The sequence below is a fragment of the Crocodylus siamensis genome, chromosome 1 (genome assembly GCF_052110815.1).
Source record: "Crocodylus siamensis isolate JL-2025a chromosome 1, ASM5211081v1, whole genome shotgun sequence".
NCBI lineage: Eukaryota > Metazoa > Chordata > Crocodylia > Crocodylidae > Crocodylus > Crocodylus siamensis.
Window position 1 is genome coordinate 145,293,008 of NC_143395.1, and position 17,778 is coordinate 145,310,785.

A 17,778-nucleotide genomic window follows, 5' to 3' on the forward strand; every position below is an offset into this window, starting at 1 on the left:
GCTATTGGCTTAGATTTTCCAGACTGAATATTCTATATAAAGTAGCTGAATGAATCCTTATATCTTTTCCTTATCGTGTGCATTGTCTTTGGCAATTATTTCATAATGATTGGTGTGGTAAAAGATATCTGCATGAGTATAAAGTCCTAATCAAAAACCTATTGTAATAAATGGAAAGATGATGGATATATCTAGATAGAGAATTTTTAAACAGGCTTTGAATATAGGTTTATGTGCAAACATTACACTTAAATTAGCCCAACCTAACATAGTTCGCTTGTGGAGGTGCGCTGTGTAGCTCAGGGTAACCCATGCCTGAGTTAAGCAAATGTGTGCACATATTCTGAGTTGATCCCTGGGGCTGGGAAAACCCAGCTGTTTGTCCCAGCCCTGGAGTTGTGGGTTCCCTACTACCCCCAACCATGACCAGGCTATTTTAAGCCCTCCAAACTCCCCTTTCATCCCAGATGGAAAACCTGACAACATCCCACCCCTTGCGGACCCATCAACTCCCTCCCATAGATCTGCTAGCCCCCTCTGATGCTGCCTGCCACTCCCCCTCACCCCAAGTTACTTGCACCAGATTCCTGGCATGATTTCCAGCACTGGTGAACATCTACACAAGCTGCTCCCAAGCTGTGATCATGTGGTTTAAAGCAAATCACATGATTGTAGACTGGGTGTGGTGAACAGCTGCATGTACCCATAGGGAGTAGATAGCTGTTTTGTTTTATTTTTTCATGTAACCATGCCTTCCTGTTAAAAGTAATGCCCTAATATTTGTTTTTTTCCTCACTAACAAGATGTTCCTTGTTGTATTTAAGTGGTTATAGAATCTCACATTACAAAGAGTGTTAAGTTTGTAACAGAATAATGTAAAAATAGGTCTGACTTTTATACAAATCTGGATATGTTAGAATGCCAAAAAATATGCAATTATTTGTGTTTAGTGATAATATCTGTTTTCGTCGGTTAGGTAACCATATGGGGGAAATAGATTGTTAATCACATTGCCTGCGTAGCTTGAAAATTGCAGACTTATAACTAATTTTTTATGGGGGACAACTATGAAGAAAAAATATATTATGGTGTATGGAACTGAGTTGGCTCCAGTAACTTGTGTGTTTGAAAATGCTATCCAGAATGCCGAAGTAATTAAAAGCCAAACTTTTATGTATAGTTTTTTGTTTTTTGGGGGGGCGGGGGGGTGGTTAAGACTGGCATTTTTCTTAAAGAAAGGAGGAGGGGAATAATGAATGGTGTGAATGGCAAAGAGAGGCTAAGGAAATTAAAAAAAAAAAAAAAAGTTTGGAGAGAAGTAATTTTGATTTAGACCTAGGGACTTTAAACACTTTCTATTTTTTCCCTCTAGAATCCTTAAAAGTGAAGCATCTGTGATTTGTTCCTAATTAAATTTGGGCCTATTGTTCTGTCTCCTGTTGAAGAACAGGATGCTTATTTTACTTATTACTGTATATCTGAATCTAAACAATCAGAGTAATTTTTCATCTAATGTCATAACAGAAAGGCATTTACTAGAGCAGCCATCTATTATTAGAGGATTAGTTCTACAATAATACATTTAATGGCATTTGTTTCAACCAACAAGAAATTATTTTTTATTATTTTAATGGTAAAATTATGTGAAAGTGTGTGAACTATTTCTTATCCCTAGGGTGGGAGGCTTTAACTAAGGAAAGTTCAACTGTGGTCTAGTTGGAAAGAAAGAATGGAAAAAGTTGATGTGATGACTTTGACCCCTAACTTTCAGACAAGAGTTTCAACCATATGAAATAGACAGCAAAGACTGGATGGTTGTTTCATTTGTTCTAATTTGGAAGGTCTCTAGAAAAGGCATGTGGTAAAGAAAGTCTTGTCTGTACTAACAAAAGAAGGAATCTTAAATTTGGGAAGGGATCAGAGCTGATTGGATTTAAGGTCGTAGTCAGGAAAGATGCATTTACTTTGGTGTGAAAAGCAAGAAAGTAGTCTGGGCAGCCTCACACTTTAGCTACTGACTACAACTGTCAAGAAGTGGGGGCCAAGGGGGCATTTTTACACCACACTGAAAAAATGGTGGTAGGGTGCTTTGAACTAAAGCTCATCAAACGTGGTTTATTTCAAAGTACCCCACTGCCATTTTTCAGCACAGGAACTCACAGGGTTGCTGATGCACATGATGTGGAAACCTGCCAGAGCACATCAATTTCTGTGCTCCAACAGACTTGATTAATTGAGTCTGCTCCAACTTTCCAGTGCATTGGAGCAGACTCCCCGCATGTCTGTAGGAACTCTGGGGTACCAATTTCTCTTGCATTGTCTATCAAATTTTTCATGAATTGCTTCAACTTTCTCAAAAAACTTCTTTCCTTATCTGGATTGCTTGCTTCTGATAGAAAGGAATTATCTCATTCAATCGGTACAATAAAAGACATGGTAAGTAACAGCTGTTGATGAGATGTAATTTAGTGAACTCCCTCTGACCATGAGTCTTTTAATGAGCACAGCCATTGACCAGCATCTGATTCATCATGGTGAATCTGGAGCTAGAAAACCACAAAGTAAGGACCTCTTACTTTCCTGTCTCCATAAATGGCACAAGATTTTTTGTGCTTGGCCAAATATATATTCAGCTACCAACAACTGCAAGCCAGCTCCCTGTAGTTGGTATCCCTAAGCTACACAATTCGTAGGAAAAAGTAAACCCTGAAAACTGTGTTGCCAATATATTCCTTTCTTCCCAATATATTCCTCCATTCTTACTTGTAGGGTCCCCTTTATGATGGTAAATACGCCATTTAATGACTTGACCTGAACACTTTGTTCTTACAGGAAACATACACAGTTCAATTTAAACAAATGACTCCTGCTTTTGTAGCTGGGACTTAACTAAATTAGCACTTGAAACTCCTTCCCAACCTATAATTCTGTTACTTTATTTTCAAGGATCCCTAGGTTTCTAAGAGAGAATCATTTGCATCCACCAAGACCAGTTCTAGGCATGTATCTAGACTTTTGACTTCTTATTCAAAAGCTTAAGGGTTTTGTATATTTCATAAGCATCTTACAGCTTCTACATTTTATAGAGTTGACTTGTATGGTTTTTTTATTTGCAATTAATGTTCAGGATTTTTTTTAACAAGTGAGAAACATGGGGCAATTTCAGTTAATGTTAACAGTTAAAATCTGAACCAGAAAGTGGGCATCCTTGCAAAATGCCCCTGCATTAATTAAATATTATTCTGAGGAACGAGAATCTTCATATTTTGCTTTGGGGCTCTCGCTTAACATCTGCCTTGCATTTCCTTTTGCTAAATAATTTTTTTGACTGTTTTTGCCTGTGTTATCCAATCAAGAAGAAATCTGGCATGTAGTTTGTTTACCAATCAACAGTGAAGACCACTCAACAGTTACAAAGTTGGTTGTAGACTGTAGCTTGCTGATAGTATCTCTAGCTTGCTTTTTTTTTTATTTTTAAAAAAAATGTAAAGCTGTGTTCCAGATACCATACTTAAAAGGAGTTGTATATTGTGTCTGAGATGCTTAGATCTTGTAGAGATTTAATTAGCAACCTTTTGTTGTTTCTTCTTTAAATGGCGTCACTAGTCTGTAGCCTGTAGGCCTAGACTCAGCAGCTGATGATTTTTATTTTATTTTTAAATGTGGGAATGACTCAAGGCACTTATGCTAATATTCATATTTTCTGAATTAGTACTGTATTGTTACAGCCACTGTATTGGAGGAAGTAGAGTGAACGAAGGAGGAAACAGGAAACTATCAGTATTCATGCAATTTACTGTGATTTAAATAGTGAGGAGGAGTATATATAGTATAGTGAACAGTCCTACTTTTTAAATGTAGTTGGCCAAGTCCTACTTTTTAAATGTAGTTGGCCAAGAGGTTTTCCTGTAGTCTTCCTGTACTAATTATCATTCTCTTTTCTGTACTCTGTATCCACCAGCCCTGAATTGATGGGTCTTAATATTAACTTTGTTGCTTTTCAGATGGACTACATGTGATTCAATTCTGGCACCTCGGGAATAGCCTAATCCCTGTTGCAGATCTTTTATAGGGACAATCTCTTTCCCTGTTTGTGTACAATGTAAAGTAATAAGTATCAATAAATAAGTGTTTTACATAAGTTCACTCAACAAAGTGATTGATAGCTCACCTACAATTTGTTTGTCCTGTAATTTGTTCTCGGACTAGCAAGGAATACAGAAACATAGGACTAAAGTGGAGCTGACCTAAATTGAGGCAGATGAGGTCATGGAGGAAATTGATAAACTAAACAGTAGCAAATCACCAAGACCTGATGGTATTCATGCTAGGGTCCTAAAGGTGTTCAGATCATAAATTGCTGAACTTCTAACTGTTCTTTGAAGCCTATCACTGAAAACAACTTTGGTACCTGAGGGCACATCCCCATGAATGTGCACATGCAGTTTCTGACGCTACAGATCTGTCTGTGGCTCCTCAAACTGCACACATTGCATATGCAGGCCTTTACGACACTAATTTGCAGTGCAGTGGTTTTTTTGGACGCTGGGAGATCCTGGTGGCCAAAAAACCTATGCTAGAAAAAAGCAGGGTGGCACACATGGTGGCAGCATATACCGCCCGAAACTGGAGCCTGGCTTGCCAGAGCCATGCTCCAGCTGCTGGCCAGGCTGCACACACCCAGATTGCTGCTGCTGCAGCTCCAGGAAGCCCCCGGGGTCCCAGGTAGGACTGCTGAGGCCAGCCCAGGTGCTGGTTCAAATCTCCCCTACCCCACATGGGGCAATTTGCCACACACCAGAGCACATATGCAGGGGCATTCCCAGGGACAACTAGCTGTAGCACAAATATGTGCTGCTACTAGTTGTCCCCAGGAAATACATATTCTCACTCATGGGGATGTGCCCTGAGGGTTTTCAGTGCAACTCCCATATTTAAAAAGGCTCTAGAGGGGGTGAATGGAGCTATAAGCTAGCGAGTCTAACTTCTGTTCCTGGAAAATTGGTAAAAATAAAATTCTTCAGCACATGGATGAACATGACTCACTGGGAAGGAATCAACATGGCTATCAAAGGGAAATTGTGCCTTGTGACCTGCTAGGGTTCTTTGCAGGTGCATCAGGGTGATCCAATTGACATAGTATATCAGTGTTTCTGAAAAGTCTTTAACAGGGTCCCTCATCAATGGCTTTTTAAAAAGTCAGGTAATTATGATTACAGGGAAGGTCCATTCATGGATTGGAATTTGGTTTAAAGATAGAAAACAGAGTGAGTATAAATGGTCAGTTTTCAGGATGGGAAAGAAAGGTAAGAAGTAGATCTGTGGGATCCGTGTTGGGGCCAGTGTTCTTTGACATATACATAAATGATCAGGAAAATGGGGTGAATAGCGAGGTGGTCAAATCTGTGAATGGTGCAGTTATTGAAAGTGGTAAAGATAAAGGCAGACTGTGAGGATCTATGGAAGGATATGAGACTGCTGAGTGAATGGGCAATTAAATAGCAAATGAAATTCAATGTAGAGAAATGCAAAGTGGGGCACATGGGAACCCAAAATATATCTATGCTGTGATGTGCCATAAATTTGCAGTTAGGATTTAGAATAGAAATCTGGAAGTCATTGTGGACAGTTCACTAAAAACATCAGCTCAGTGCTCAGCAGCCATCAAAAAGGCAAACACATTGTTGGAGATTATTAAGAAGGGAATGGAAAACAAAACAGAAAGTATCATTAGCAGGGATCCTGTTTTTCTCTGATTAAAAAATCTCCAATTTTCTAGTTTAAAAAAGTAACCCCAAATCCACATTTTCTATGATCAAAATGAAACACCTGGTGTGTGTGTGTGTGTGTGTGTGTGTGTGTTACTGGTGTTTACTTTCATTTTGATCATGCAGAAATGTGGATTTTGGGTTGCTTTTTTTTTTAACCCAAAGATTGGAGATTGTTCCTTTTTTTTTTTTTTTTTTTTTCTATCAGACAAAACCAAGTCCCTGATCTTTAGGTCCCTTTACAAATCCATGGTGCATCCACACCTTGAATACTGCTCCCAGTCCTGGTCCCCACACACCTCAAAGAGGATTTAGAAGAACTAGAAAATGTACAGAGAAGTGCAACAAGGATGATTAGTAGTGTGGAGGATCATCCACATGAGAAACTAAAGAGGCTAAGGCCTCTTTAGTTTAGCAAAAAGATACTTCGGGCACGGGGCAAGATAAGGGTTTACAAAATACTAAATAGTGAAGAGAAAGTAAATAGGAATTTATTATTTACTATCTTTCAAAATGCTACTAGTAGGTAGTAAGTATAAAACTAGCAAAATTAAATTCTTTTTCACACAGCATGTAATTAAAGTCCAGAACCCATTGCCACCAGGTGTTGTAGAAACTGATGGTTTAGCCAGATTCAAAAAGGGATTAGAAAAATTCTTGGCAGAAAGGAGCATCAGTAACTATTGAGCATGGAAGTTGGGGATATGGCCTCTGAATCAGAACTTTCTAGACCTTAAATGCTGGAAGCTGCAAGTGGGAGAGGAACTTTCCCTCTTTCAGCATCCACTCTCTACCCGAGCATGACACAGGATACTGGACAAGATTGAACTATTGTCTGTCCCAGCAAATGGCAGTTCTCATGTTATTATGTACTTATGACTTTTTAACTAATCAAGTCCAATCCCCTGCTATTGTAGGCAACCATGTCATGTAGTCTTATTCATAAAATTATTGATTTGGGACAGATATTCAAAAAACCTGAGCCTGAATTCATTCCATCTTTACAGTTTAGTTTAACCTGGCTAGGCTAAATCAGTGTGTAACTGTACAGACATCCCATACATGCAGGCACATGCCTGCAGTGGATCAGGATAAAAACTGCAGGATGCTAAAGCAGCCCTCCCTTCCATCTATGCAACTGAGCTGGGGGGGAGGGTGCCCCCTCCCTTCTGACCAGCCCAGCAGGGAATTGATAACAGTATTTATCACCCCATAGTGTTTATCACATAATTAGGAAAGCAAGAGAGGGACATTACCAGCTACCTGTTGATTCTGCCTTTGTCCCATCTGCAATAGCACAGACCATAGCTAGCATGTGGTCTGCTAACTTTTGGTGTTTATGTGAGGCAGGGGGGACAGGGGAATCCCTGTTTAGAAGGAATCCCTGCCTTTGTCCCATCTGCAATAGCACAGACAGTCTGCTGGAGCTGCAGCCAGGGAGCAGAAAGGAGAGGCCAGCCCTGCTGTGGAGCAGAGAGCCCCACCCAGCCCAGAGAGTATACCAGGATGAGTTCAACTTAAATGAGCAAGGTGTCTGGGACAGCCATTGCATAAACCGGTTTGACCCAAATCAGTTAAGTCTGATACTACATTCAACCAGGCATACCTCAAAGTGTTTTTACCTATTTTCAAGCTGGTTTATATGTACTGAACATCTCTTCTGTTACAAGTTTAAACCAGTTTCTGATCACTTAAACTGGTTCATGTATAATGTCTGTCCCTAGCCATGAAGCTTAAAGTTAAGTTTTAGTCTCTCTACTCATATTGGAAGGCTCTTCCAGATCGTCACTTATTACACTGAGTAAAAACCTACTGCTAATTTCCAGTTTAAATTTATTCACAGTTAATTTCTACTCCCTTAAAAAAAAAAAAATTAAAAAATCTTTTTTCGTGTTTACCCCAGAGATGTATCCACAGAGGACAATTGTATCCTCTTAGTCTTTCTTTCTTAATTAATGATGCCAAGCTTTTTCAGTATCCTCTCCATTTTGCTAGTCATCCTGGTAATCTTTGCCTGCATCTTTTCCTATTTTAATTAATCTTACTATGTACATCTTGGGTCATTCATGCTCAATAATTCCATGTAAGGTTTCACTAGTGTCCTGTACAACATTTTCTTCTAATCTTCATGCACTATTTTTTCCATATATTTTTAAGGCAATAATTTTAACTTATGTAGACACCTTTTCAAATAAGATGCAAGAAGGTCTTGCCACTTCTAATTGCAGCAAGCTTAATCTGCCTTAACTATATTTCTTGGGGGCTGCTCAACACTTGGGATCCAAAATACTGGGTGGAGGGTGGGATAGAATATGAAGAAAATTCCGCCTCATCTCCAACATAGAATTCAGTTTTGTTAAAGCTCTTAATATGCATAAATTTTAAATTGACACTTTTGACACTTAAATTGTGAACATTTAATATTCAGAGGATCTAATGGTTTCTTCAGTGCTGTATAATCTTTGGACACTTGTACACTGAAAGTAGCAGCGGTGTAATAATACTCTTTTTACCCCTATTTTTGATTGCTTCCTTTCACTTGCATTGCACCTCAGGTTACTTGCCAGATCTCTGCTAGGGAAATCAAATGCATTATAATGGATGGTATAATGGGAGCACAGCCATAGATTTGTGTATGATGCTTACCTTGGTGGGGTGGGGCAGGGTAGGGAGGTTTCCCCACAGCAAGAAAACTGATTCTTTCTTTCTTTGACTAAGCTTTTCTTCAGAACTTACCTGAGATTTAGGGAATAGAATATCAATACTACTTCCATACCATGCAGGCATAGCACAGCAGCATGGTCAGGCATATCGCACCCTCTCTTGGTACATATCACTGATCCTGGATGTGAAGTGATGTAGTCTATTTGAAGCAGCACTAGTCTTAAGTTCTCAGTCTCAGCTATGGTTATCTGGATATACTCAGCCCCATATTAAGGAAACTACTGAATCGTTACTTGAGTTTTATACACGAAATGGAAGTTTTTTTATTCCCTTAGTCCAGTTCAAGAGATGCACCATATTTTGAGCTTATTTAAGAGAGGGTGAAAACTATTTCTAAGATATTTTTCTTAATTTTGAATTTTTTATAAGTTTGAAATGTGCCTATAGCATTCTTAATCAATAGAAACACTCTTTGTTTTTCAACCCATTTAATTTTTGGTTTTGAGTCATTAATGGCTGATTTTAGATGTTGGTTAATCACTTGGAAATTTCTTACTGATTTGTTACAGAATTAAATATCATTTTTACCTTGAGTTTAAGCATTTAACCATTTGACTAAGAGTTAAGCTATGTTGAGGGTTTGGCTTGTTGCTTTTTCAATTCATTAGCACAACACAGTATTTTTATTATTCATGGCTAATTAGAAAAGAGGCTTGGAGATGGGGAGTCAACATAACTAGAACAGCAAGGTACTTAATCTTGGATTTCCTTTCAGTTTCCTCATTTTAGGCAGTTTATTTGCTGAATTCTGAGTTAGGCTCTTATTTTCCATCAGGCACTCTTATAATCATACAAAAATAGGGCTGGAAGGGACCTCTGGAGATCATCTAGTCAAACCCGCTGCTGGATCAACCCTGGGGAGTACTATAGTACGTCTAGTCCAAATTTCTGCAGTGGCTTTAGCTACAGCAGCAGGGAGGGCAAGACAGAGGTGGTGGGTGCAGAAGCAAAAATTGGTAATTCACTACTTCTGAAATAGATGTCACCTCCTTTTCACTACTGATATGGGTGTTAGATGGCCAACTCCCTACCAAAACAGTTTTCAGATACTTGATCATGGTTATTAACTCCCCTTTCAGCCTTCCCTTCTCCAGACTGAATAGTTCCAGCTCTCACAACCTTTCCTTGTAAATCATCTTTCTTTTAATCTTGTCTGTTGGACTTCAGTTTGCCCACATCTTTCTTGGAGTGCAGTGCCCAAAACTGAACACAGTACTTCAGATGAAGTCTCATCAGTGCTAAACAGAGTGAAAGAATAACCTTCCTTGACTTGCAGGTGACACTTGTATTAATACAGTCCACTATGTCATTGGCTTTGCAACAAGAGCTCACAGTTGACACATTCAGCTTGTTGTCCTGTGTAGCTCCCAAAGTATTGCAGAGTAGCTGTTCATTCCCCAGTTTAATTGCTCCATTCTAAATGTAGGGTTTTTCACTTGTCATTGAATTTCATTCAGTTAATTCTGAATCATTTTTGCAGTTTGTCAAGATCATTCTGAATCATAATCCTTGCCTCCAAACTGTCTGCAACATCCCCCAGTTTTGTCTCATCTGAAAATTTGCCACATATCTACTCAATCCCATTCTCATTAATGAAGATATTAAATAGTAGCAGATCCACGATGAACTCTGGGAAACCAAATTTGATATTTCCTTCCAAGTAGACATTGAGATATTGATGACTATTCTTTGAGCATAGTGATCCAACCACTCGTGTATCCACTGCACAGTACCTTCACTGAGGGCAGGAGCAGGCAAAATGGCAGAATCACCCAGTGACCAGACTCCATTTCCCAGCAGCCCCTACCCACATGCCTGGAGTCAGTTTCCATGGAGACCCCAGCAGCAGCCACACTGTGATAATGTGGGGCTGGGGTTTCCATGGATACTGGCACCCAGCAATGCTGGCAGGGTGTGCAGCCAGGCAGGGAGCTGCTCTGGAGCTGGGCTGGGATCTTGCAATGGTGACAGTATGGTCCAGAGCCAGGGCAGGGGCATGCAATCTGGGCAGGGGCATGCAGGCAGCGGACTGTGGCTGTGCCCCAGCTCCTTGCAGTGGTGACAGCATGGTCCAGAGCTGGGGCAGAGCCACAATACACTGTGTACATGCTCTGAGCAGGGGCATGCAGGCAGCTGGTTATGGCTGTGCCCCGGCCTTCTCCTACCATGCACCCTGCCAGTGCTGCTGGGGCTGATCTCAATGGAAACCCTGGCCCTGTGCTATCACAGCTGCTGGGGTATCCATGGAAACTGACCCCAACAATATGGACAGGGGGTGCTAGGAAACGGAGTCCACCGCTGACTGGATCCAGCCCATAGCCTGGACTTTGTCTACCCCTGATTTAAGGTGTATTTGTTTAGCTTACTAATAAGAATACCATGGGAGACTGTGTCAAAAGCATTGCTGAATATGAGGTATGTTGCATCCACTACTCTCCTGCCATCCACAAAACTTATCACCTTGTTATACAAGGAAATCAGGTTGGTCAACCATGACCTGATCTTGACAGATCCATGCTGGTGGCTTCTTATGACCTTGTATCCTTTGGGTGCCTAGAAATAGCTTCTTTGATATGCTTAAGGTTTTTATAGTTGGGAGGGGGTTGGTTATTAAAAACCATTTTCACCACAATTTGTATCTCCCTTCTGCTTGATTACTTCCCATTATCTTCTTTTAAGGCTAAAAAAATTTAACCCACGTATCTATTTCTTTTTAACAATTAAGAACAACATTAAAACTAAAATGTTGCATTGAGCCCTTTATGCGACAGCAGTCTAAGATTTTTTTGCTGTATAAATGTTCCATTCTAATTTAAAATAATATTGTCAACAGTGTTGACATTTGAGTCCATCATTTCTGGAAATTAGAATTTGTTCTGGCTTCAGTGATATTCTGGCTTTTCAGGAATAATTGAAGCTGAGCGCTATGTTAAAAGAGAAAAAAAATCAGCATGTCGCCCTTGTGCTTGGTGAGGGAAGTAGCATTCTTAGTCAAAATACAATTCCATATATAAGCCTGTGTACCAGATTATTCTGCGCTGAAAACTTAATTTATCTACGGCCATATAATTTGCCAGAAAAAGAATCTCTTTCCTGGAGCTACTCCCTGAAAGTTTTATAATACTGTAACAAGGAGTGTGTTAGAATCCCCAGCGCTTAAATGGGAACCTTTCTAAACCCAAGGTTCCCATTGCTAGAATTGGTGCCCCATGGAAGATACCAGCTCTCAGCCTTCACTCATTTTTTTTAACTACAGAAAAATAATAAAACAAGTCTTTCATGGCAAAAACTTCAGAAAAACCACAAGAGATCATACTATTTTTATAATATTGATTCCTATTGGGAATCTCTAGTTTTAACTTGTGAATCATACATAGGTGTTGTTATTATACAGCACCCTGTGGCACCCTTATAATAATTTGTCATGCCTCAGGGTGCCATGACATCCTGGTTGAGAATCACTGCCTAAAGCTATCTGGAACTTAGTCTGCATATTACTTAATGTGTTAGTTTATGAAGCAAACATATGGTATATACCCAAATGTATAAGGCTAATATTAACTTCCAGCTGCTAAAATAGGCAGTATCAGGGGTGTGAATGTGTTTTTCTTTACAAGACTTGAGACCTTTTTTATTTCTCTAAAAGTGATCAAAGAACATCCCAATGTGTACATGGTTATTTTGCTTTTTAAATAAAATTCATCTTGGCAAAGAATGCATCAAGCATTCAAATAAAATACAAATTCTCACAGTTTTAGCTTACATCTAAGATGGAAACCATTGTGTGGTTTTGGAAACCAAATCAATTCCAAGATAGACACAGTTGGAAATGTTTCTTTATGACAGCCTGTTTTTTACAGTCAGTAACATCAGTGTGAAGTTGAAGCTGAAAATGTATATCTTAATGGAGGGTGAAGTCAATGAGAATTTTTCCAGTGGCTTCACTGGGGCTAGGATTTTACCCAGACTATTTGGCTAGCTGTACTTGTAATAGCTTTTGCAGCAGAGGCACATTTAAACATCCTGAATAACAGGTAATTATTAGGGGGGGTTTTTAAGGCTTAGACAAATATGGTACATAGTATTTGACGTTTCTTGAATTTGTAATTAGTAGTACAAAATAGTTAATAAATTCTAGCACCTGAGTGAAAGGCAATAAATGTTTGTTTGTTTTTTCCCTTGGGCAGGTTGTCAAGTTGTTAAGTAACAAAAGATCACAGGCAGTGGGAATATTAATGTCCAGTCTTCATTTAGATATGAAAGACATACAACATGGTAAGTCATATACTATATATTTCTGCCTAAATCTTAGAAAGTAATGTGTGTCAGTATATATATTTCCATTGGATGACCCAAGAGAGATGGGCCAATTGAATGTGACTTTTTCCTTAAACAGTTACAACCACAATAGGGCTCAGAATCAATTTCTTCAGATATGAGAAATCTGGAGGCTTTGTCTCCAGCCTGTTGCATGAGAAAATATTGATGTTTTTGATGCATACTTTTACATAAATAGCATCACTGGCAAACTAGACATCTGAAAGTGTTAATTATGATTTGCATTGTACTTTTTGCTATCTAAAATAGTTCCTGGGTTTATCATTAGAATAATACATGTATGCTTTGAATTTATTTTGCCTTGGTTTTATAAAGAGAAATCTTTTAGAGAGATGTAATTGTCATATTTATACAAAGATAGCAGTGTAAAAAAGGTGGAAAATGGAGTTCTATTCAGTGTCTCTTATGCTTCCTAGAGGCTTTGGATAGATATGAAGCACACTGAATTAGCCTATAAGGTTCCAGGCTACCTATTAAATAAATATGGTTTTGAGTATAACACAGACTACATAAATCATGAAAAAATCTTGCTAGCTTTCTAGCCTATGTATTTACAGACATGAATTCCATTTGCTGTGCTGAGATTTATTTTGTGGAATAATTCATAAATAGAACAAATTTTAGTGTGTTCTGTCAGCCAGTGAGTAACCCTTAATCACGATTTAAGTTTTTATTAAATTGTTTTGATGGTTACTAGACTTCCTCAAGCTGAAGCATTTAGGATGGTAGTCATAGAGTGAGGCGCCAGTACTGGCGCCAAGAAGTACTTGGTATTTCTAAAGCTGGCAGATGTAGTTCAGTTAAGTCATAGAGTGAAATCTGAAAACAATGATATGGTCCTTTCCTTCAGTCAAATATTCAGCTTGGTTTGAGTTAATAATGAGAACCTTATGAACAAAGGAGTCCGCCTAACATCTGTGTCTGTGGTAAAGCCAACACAAGTTCATTGAAAATTTGCTTGCTTAACATGCAATACTAACAATAACATGGCAAGGATGTCAGTAGTTGAAAGGGTCAAACAATATATGCTTAACCTTGATCCTATTAGGATATTAAGCACATATGATCATCTGTAAAAGTTGCACACTGTCCTATATAGTTCCTTTCAATAGCTGTTAGATTAAAACCAAAAATCTTTGCTGAAGCACTCACTGTCTATTGTGCTTATTAGTTTGCTGTCTAAAGCCTAATGAAAAATTGTGAATTAGAAGCAACACTATTCTATTGCCGGAAAATGATTTGAAGAATCTGTTTTTTATTGTTAAGTTTTAGGTGGCAAGAGCAGGAAAACAGCATGGACTGTCATGTCAGTATGGTGTGCTGCAGCCACATGCCTCCTGTTCCAGGGCCTTTTTTAAAAAAGAAAACAACCAACTCCCTCACTAATTTGACCCATCATTTCCTCAGATATCTGACCACTTCCTTTCCAGATACCTAGTATGCATGCTTCTGTGTAGACAAATACACTCCCTCTTTTTGCAGGCCATATATGTTGCTGTTGTATGGCCAGGGGTAATATTCTGGAGGAAAGTGTTTCTGTTATACTTCTCCTCCACCCCTGGACTTCTTCAGGGCCAGCTGCCTGATTACTGGGCCGATAAGTGGTCCCTACTATCCTCTCTTTTGTTAGACCCTGGGAAACCTGTCCTGTAAATATCTTTTGCTTTGGCCTAAGAGAATTGCAATGATAAAGTGGCACAGATTGAGTAGTGTTGTCAACTCTGATTTTTATTGTGACTCTCATGATTTATTGTTTTTCTTTAAGCTCCAGCTCTTGGTATCAAATAACTATGAGAGTCTCATAGTTGGGTTCTTTTTCTTTTGTTAAATGAGATTATAACTTGTAGGATTAGGCTGAAAAGTTTTTGAAAACATTAACAGAGTGAATCCTAAAGTCACAGGTATTTATCTGTGACTAGGAGATGACTTTCTGAGTGCTATGAATCTGCCAGCCCTTTCTGAAGACTCCTGTCTGATGTCACTTGACCCCCAACTGAATGTCTGAATCATAGGACAATCAGTGAGTTGAAGGAGGAAATGAGGGGTAATACTTCACTGTCAGACACTTTGACTCACTATGATCTCAGCTGGGTTACCCCAGTACAAGACTGATGCATTCAAGCAGCTGGTAAAGAGGTACCAGGGGTGAAATTTGGGATCCATTGATGGCAAGGGAAAACCCCACATTGACTTCTGGGCCTGAATTTAACCCTCAGAGTTATTATATCACTGTCCAACTTCTGTATCTCATCAGACCACCATCAGAGCCTCTGAAGGGAGTGGTATTAAAAAGCTTTGTGCTAATTGTGCACTTTGGGCCTTTGTCTACATTTTTGCCTAGGTTTTCCTGGTGAGTTCTTCACCCACTTCTCCTACTTTGTGCCCACTAAACCCATACATGTAACAGTGAAGTGACTTTGTTTCTAGGTTTAGTATATGCAATGCAGGAATGTGTGTGTGTGTGTGTGTGTGGTGGTGGGGGGTCTGTTCTATTGAAACAGCCTGGAGAGGACCTAGGGCACCTGTGTAGTTGTAGCCTGAGGATCTTGGACTGTGAGGTGAGAGGTGGCAAAAGCAAGGCGAGTAGAAAGAGGAAAATAGGAGATGAATACAGCTTCTCTAATCTAGCACCTAGGGAAGGATGGGGAGGTCCTGAAACCATTCCCAGGGACTGAGAGATATGGCCTCCCCCACAAAGGAATTGGGAGTCCTCAGACTTTCCCCTGCTCAAGACTCCTGTGGTGTCTGTAGCCCGGTTAAATAAGTTACTAGTGACTTTTTCTCAGGTTTGGCTGACAGGACATTCCCCACTCACTATTACCTCCCTTGTCTAGAGTTCCTCCCTCCCTCCCTCTCTCTGCTTGAGAGAGTGCTGAAGTTTCTGATTGTAGACACTGCACCAAAATAATCAGGCTATCGGTGAATACGATTTTTAACTGTATGTCCAAGACTACCCTCACTTTCTACTAATGCCTCAGTTTGCCTTGGACTTAGTTGTCCAAGTGCTGCGGGGGGGGGGGGTTTAGGCAGGCAAGTTTCTTTGGGTAGATGTGATATCTTTTATTAGACCAACTACATAGTTGGAAAAATGTTCTTTACAAGCTTTCAGGCACAAACACCCTCCTTTTTGCTAACTTTTAAAGTATGCCTATTACAAGAGAGAAAATGCTGGAGGAGGGGGCAGGATATTGCAGTTAAAATAAATTAATAGATATGCATAAGCTTTCTACACTTCTGAATTTCAGGCCTTAATGACAACCCAGTAAATAAGGAATTTAATATTAATGCTCATACATCTCCCTGGTGCCCCACATAAGAGTTTGTAGCTCCCTCCTGCTTGATTTCCTTCTGCAGATTTCAAGAAAAAACGTATTTAGGCTTACTTATCTTGCACATCATTTATCTTCAATTTGATAGTTGGAGTAAAAGAATTGTCACCAACAACAGCTTATGATATCTGGCAATTTTCTTGTTATTGGGTTATGTCATAGTCATTATGTGCGGAAAATGCAGCTGCAATGTTAATTGTAGATGTGGTTGTAAAGACTTAAGTGACCATTTGCATAAGACATTAATAAAGGTAAGTTTTTGCTTATATGCTGTATAAGGGCTCCTTTTTTGTCTTTTATGTGATACCATTTAATTTTTCCTGTAGATGAATCAAATATCAAATATTTTCAAGAATTTATGGGAAAGCATGTGGGATAACCATGAATTAGGTTGAATAATTTGATTATAGTTTATAATGTGTTTTCATAAGACTTTTTAGAATGCCTTGAAACTGGTGCAAACTTTATAGTTATCAGTTTTGTGGCTTTTTGAAAATGCAGAACATGGTGAAACATTTTCTTCCAACAAATCTTAATCCTAGATGACAGGTAGATTATTTTGGAAACTTGGAATTTGAATAATTCATGATGTTTCTGTAACCTTTGCTCTCTTGAATATTTGGAGCCAGCTACCATTTCATAAGTTTGCGATCAGCTGGCACTTTATGGAAGTTTGCATCATCAATACCGTGTGTATTAGGTTGATGGAAGCGGGGCAGGGGGAATGGGGGAGGAGTACATGAATTGCAGCTAATGAAGTTGGCTTAGTCTGCTTCTCGCTTTGAACGGAATTCAGTCAGACACTTGCCCAAATCCTGGTTGCTGTTTAAATATTTTTACAATGTGGAAGAAGTTCTTTTAATAAGCCGAACATTTTTACTGAACCCTAATGGATCTTTTCCAATAGTGCTTTAAAGTCTATATATATTCTACTTGTGATTCTAATGGCTAACAGATCTTCCAAATACTTTATCCCATCTAGGTTAGGATTTAAAAAAATGTTGTTCTCAGTAATCCCAGTGTCATTTTTATGTTATTAGTTGCTACAGTATAAAAAGAAGTTCTCTTCTCATGGTTTCTCTGGTTTTATGCTTGCTTGTACTGATGCCCATTCATTACAATGGTCAATCAATTACCCAAAAACACTTTATTCAGTCATTTTGATTACTTTCCCCCTACCCTCACAAGCTTCCTTACCACTAATATCCTCCACTCATTTTGGCCAGTATTCATTCCAACTAGAATTATGCTTTTGCTCATCTTCAGGAAGCAGTTGAAGCTTGAGTAAGGTGAATTGAGCACTTACCTTGCATTTTCCTTTAAAAGAGATTTTTCTTTTCTAAATGAAGGATGTTTATTTTAAGATGCATGTGGGGGATCTAAAACTTGAGAAATGCAAAGTATCTTACAAAGAGTTTTAGTACAAATTCAAATAAGTATTTTGGTAGTGAAAGATAAAGGTTCCATTAAAAGGACCATATAGAAATAGTTATGATAAAATATTTTTGATTGATTTTTTTTTTTTTTTAATTAAAGACATTTTAATAAAAATGTGCTTTTTTTCCAACAAAAAATATTTTTCATAAGAAAACTGAATTATTCTTTCATATATCTTCATT

The 17,778-nt window shown here is 38.8% G+C and overlaps 1 protein-coding gene across 1 annotated transcript in view; it reads left to right on the top strand.

Annotated features, from left to right (window-relative positions):
• FMN2 (formin 2) overlaps positions 1-17,778 on the top strand; it is a 246,295-nt gene that overhangs the window by 101,759 nt on the left and 126,758 nt on the right. The window contains exon 7 of the mRNA XM_090044786.1: positions 12,680-12,767. Coding sequence (XP_089900912.1) covers positions 12,680-12,767 — 88 coding nt within the window. The remainder of the gene's footprint in view (positions 1-12,679; positions 12,768-17,778) is intronic.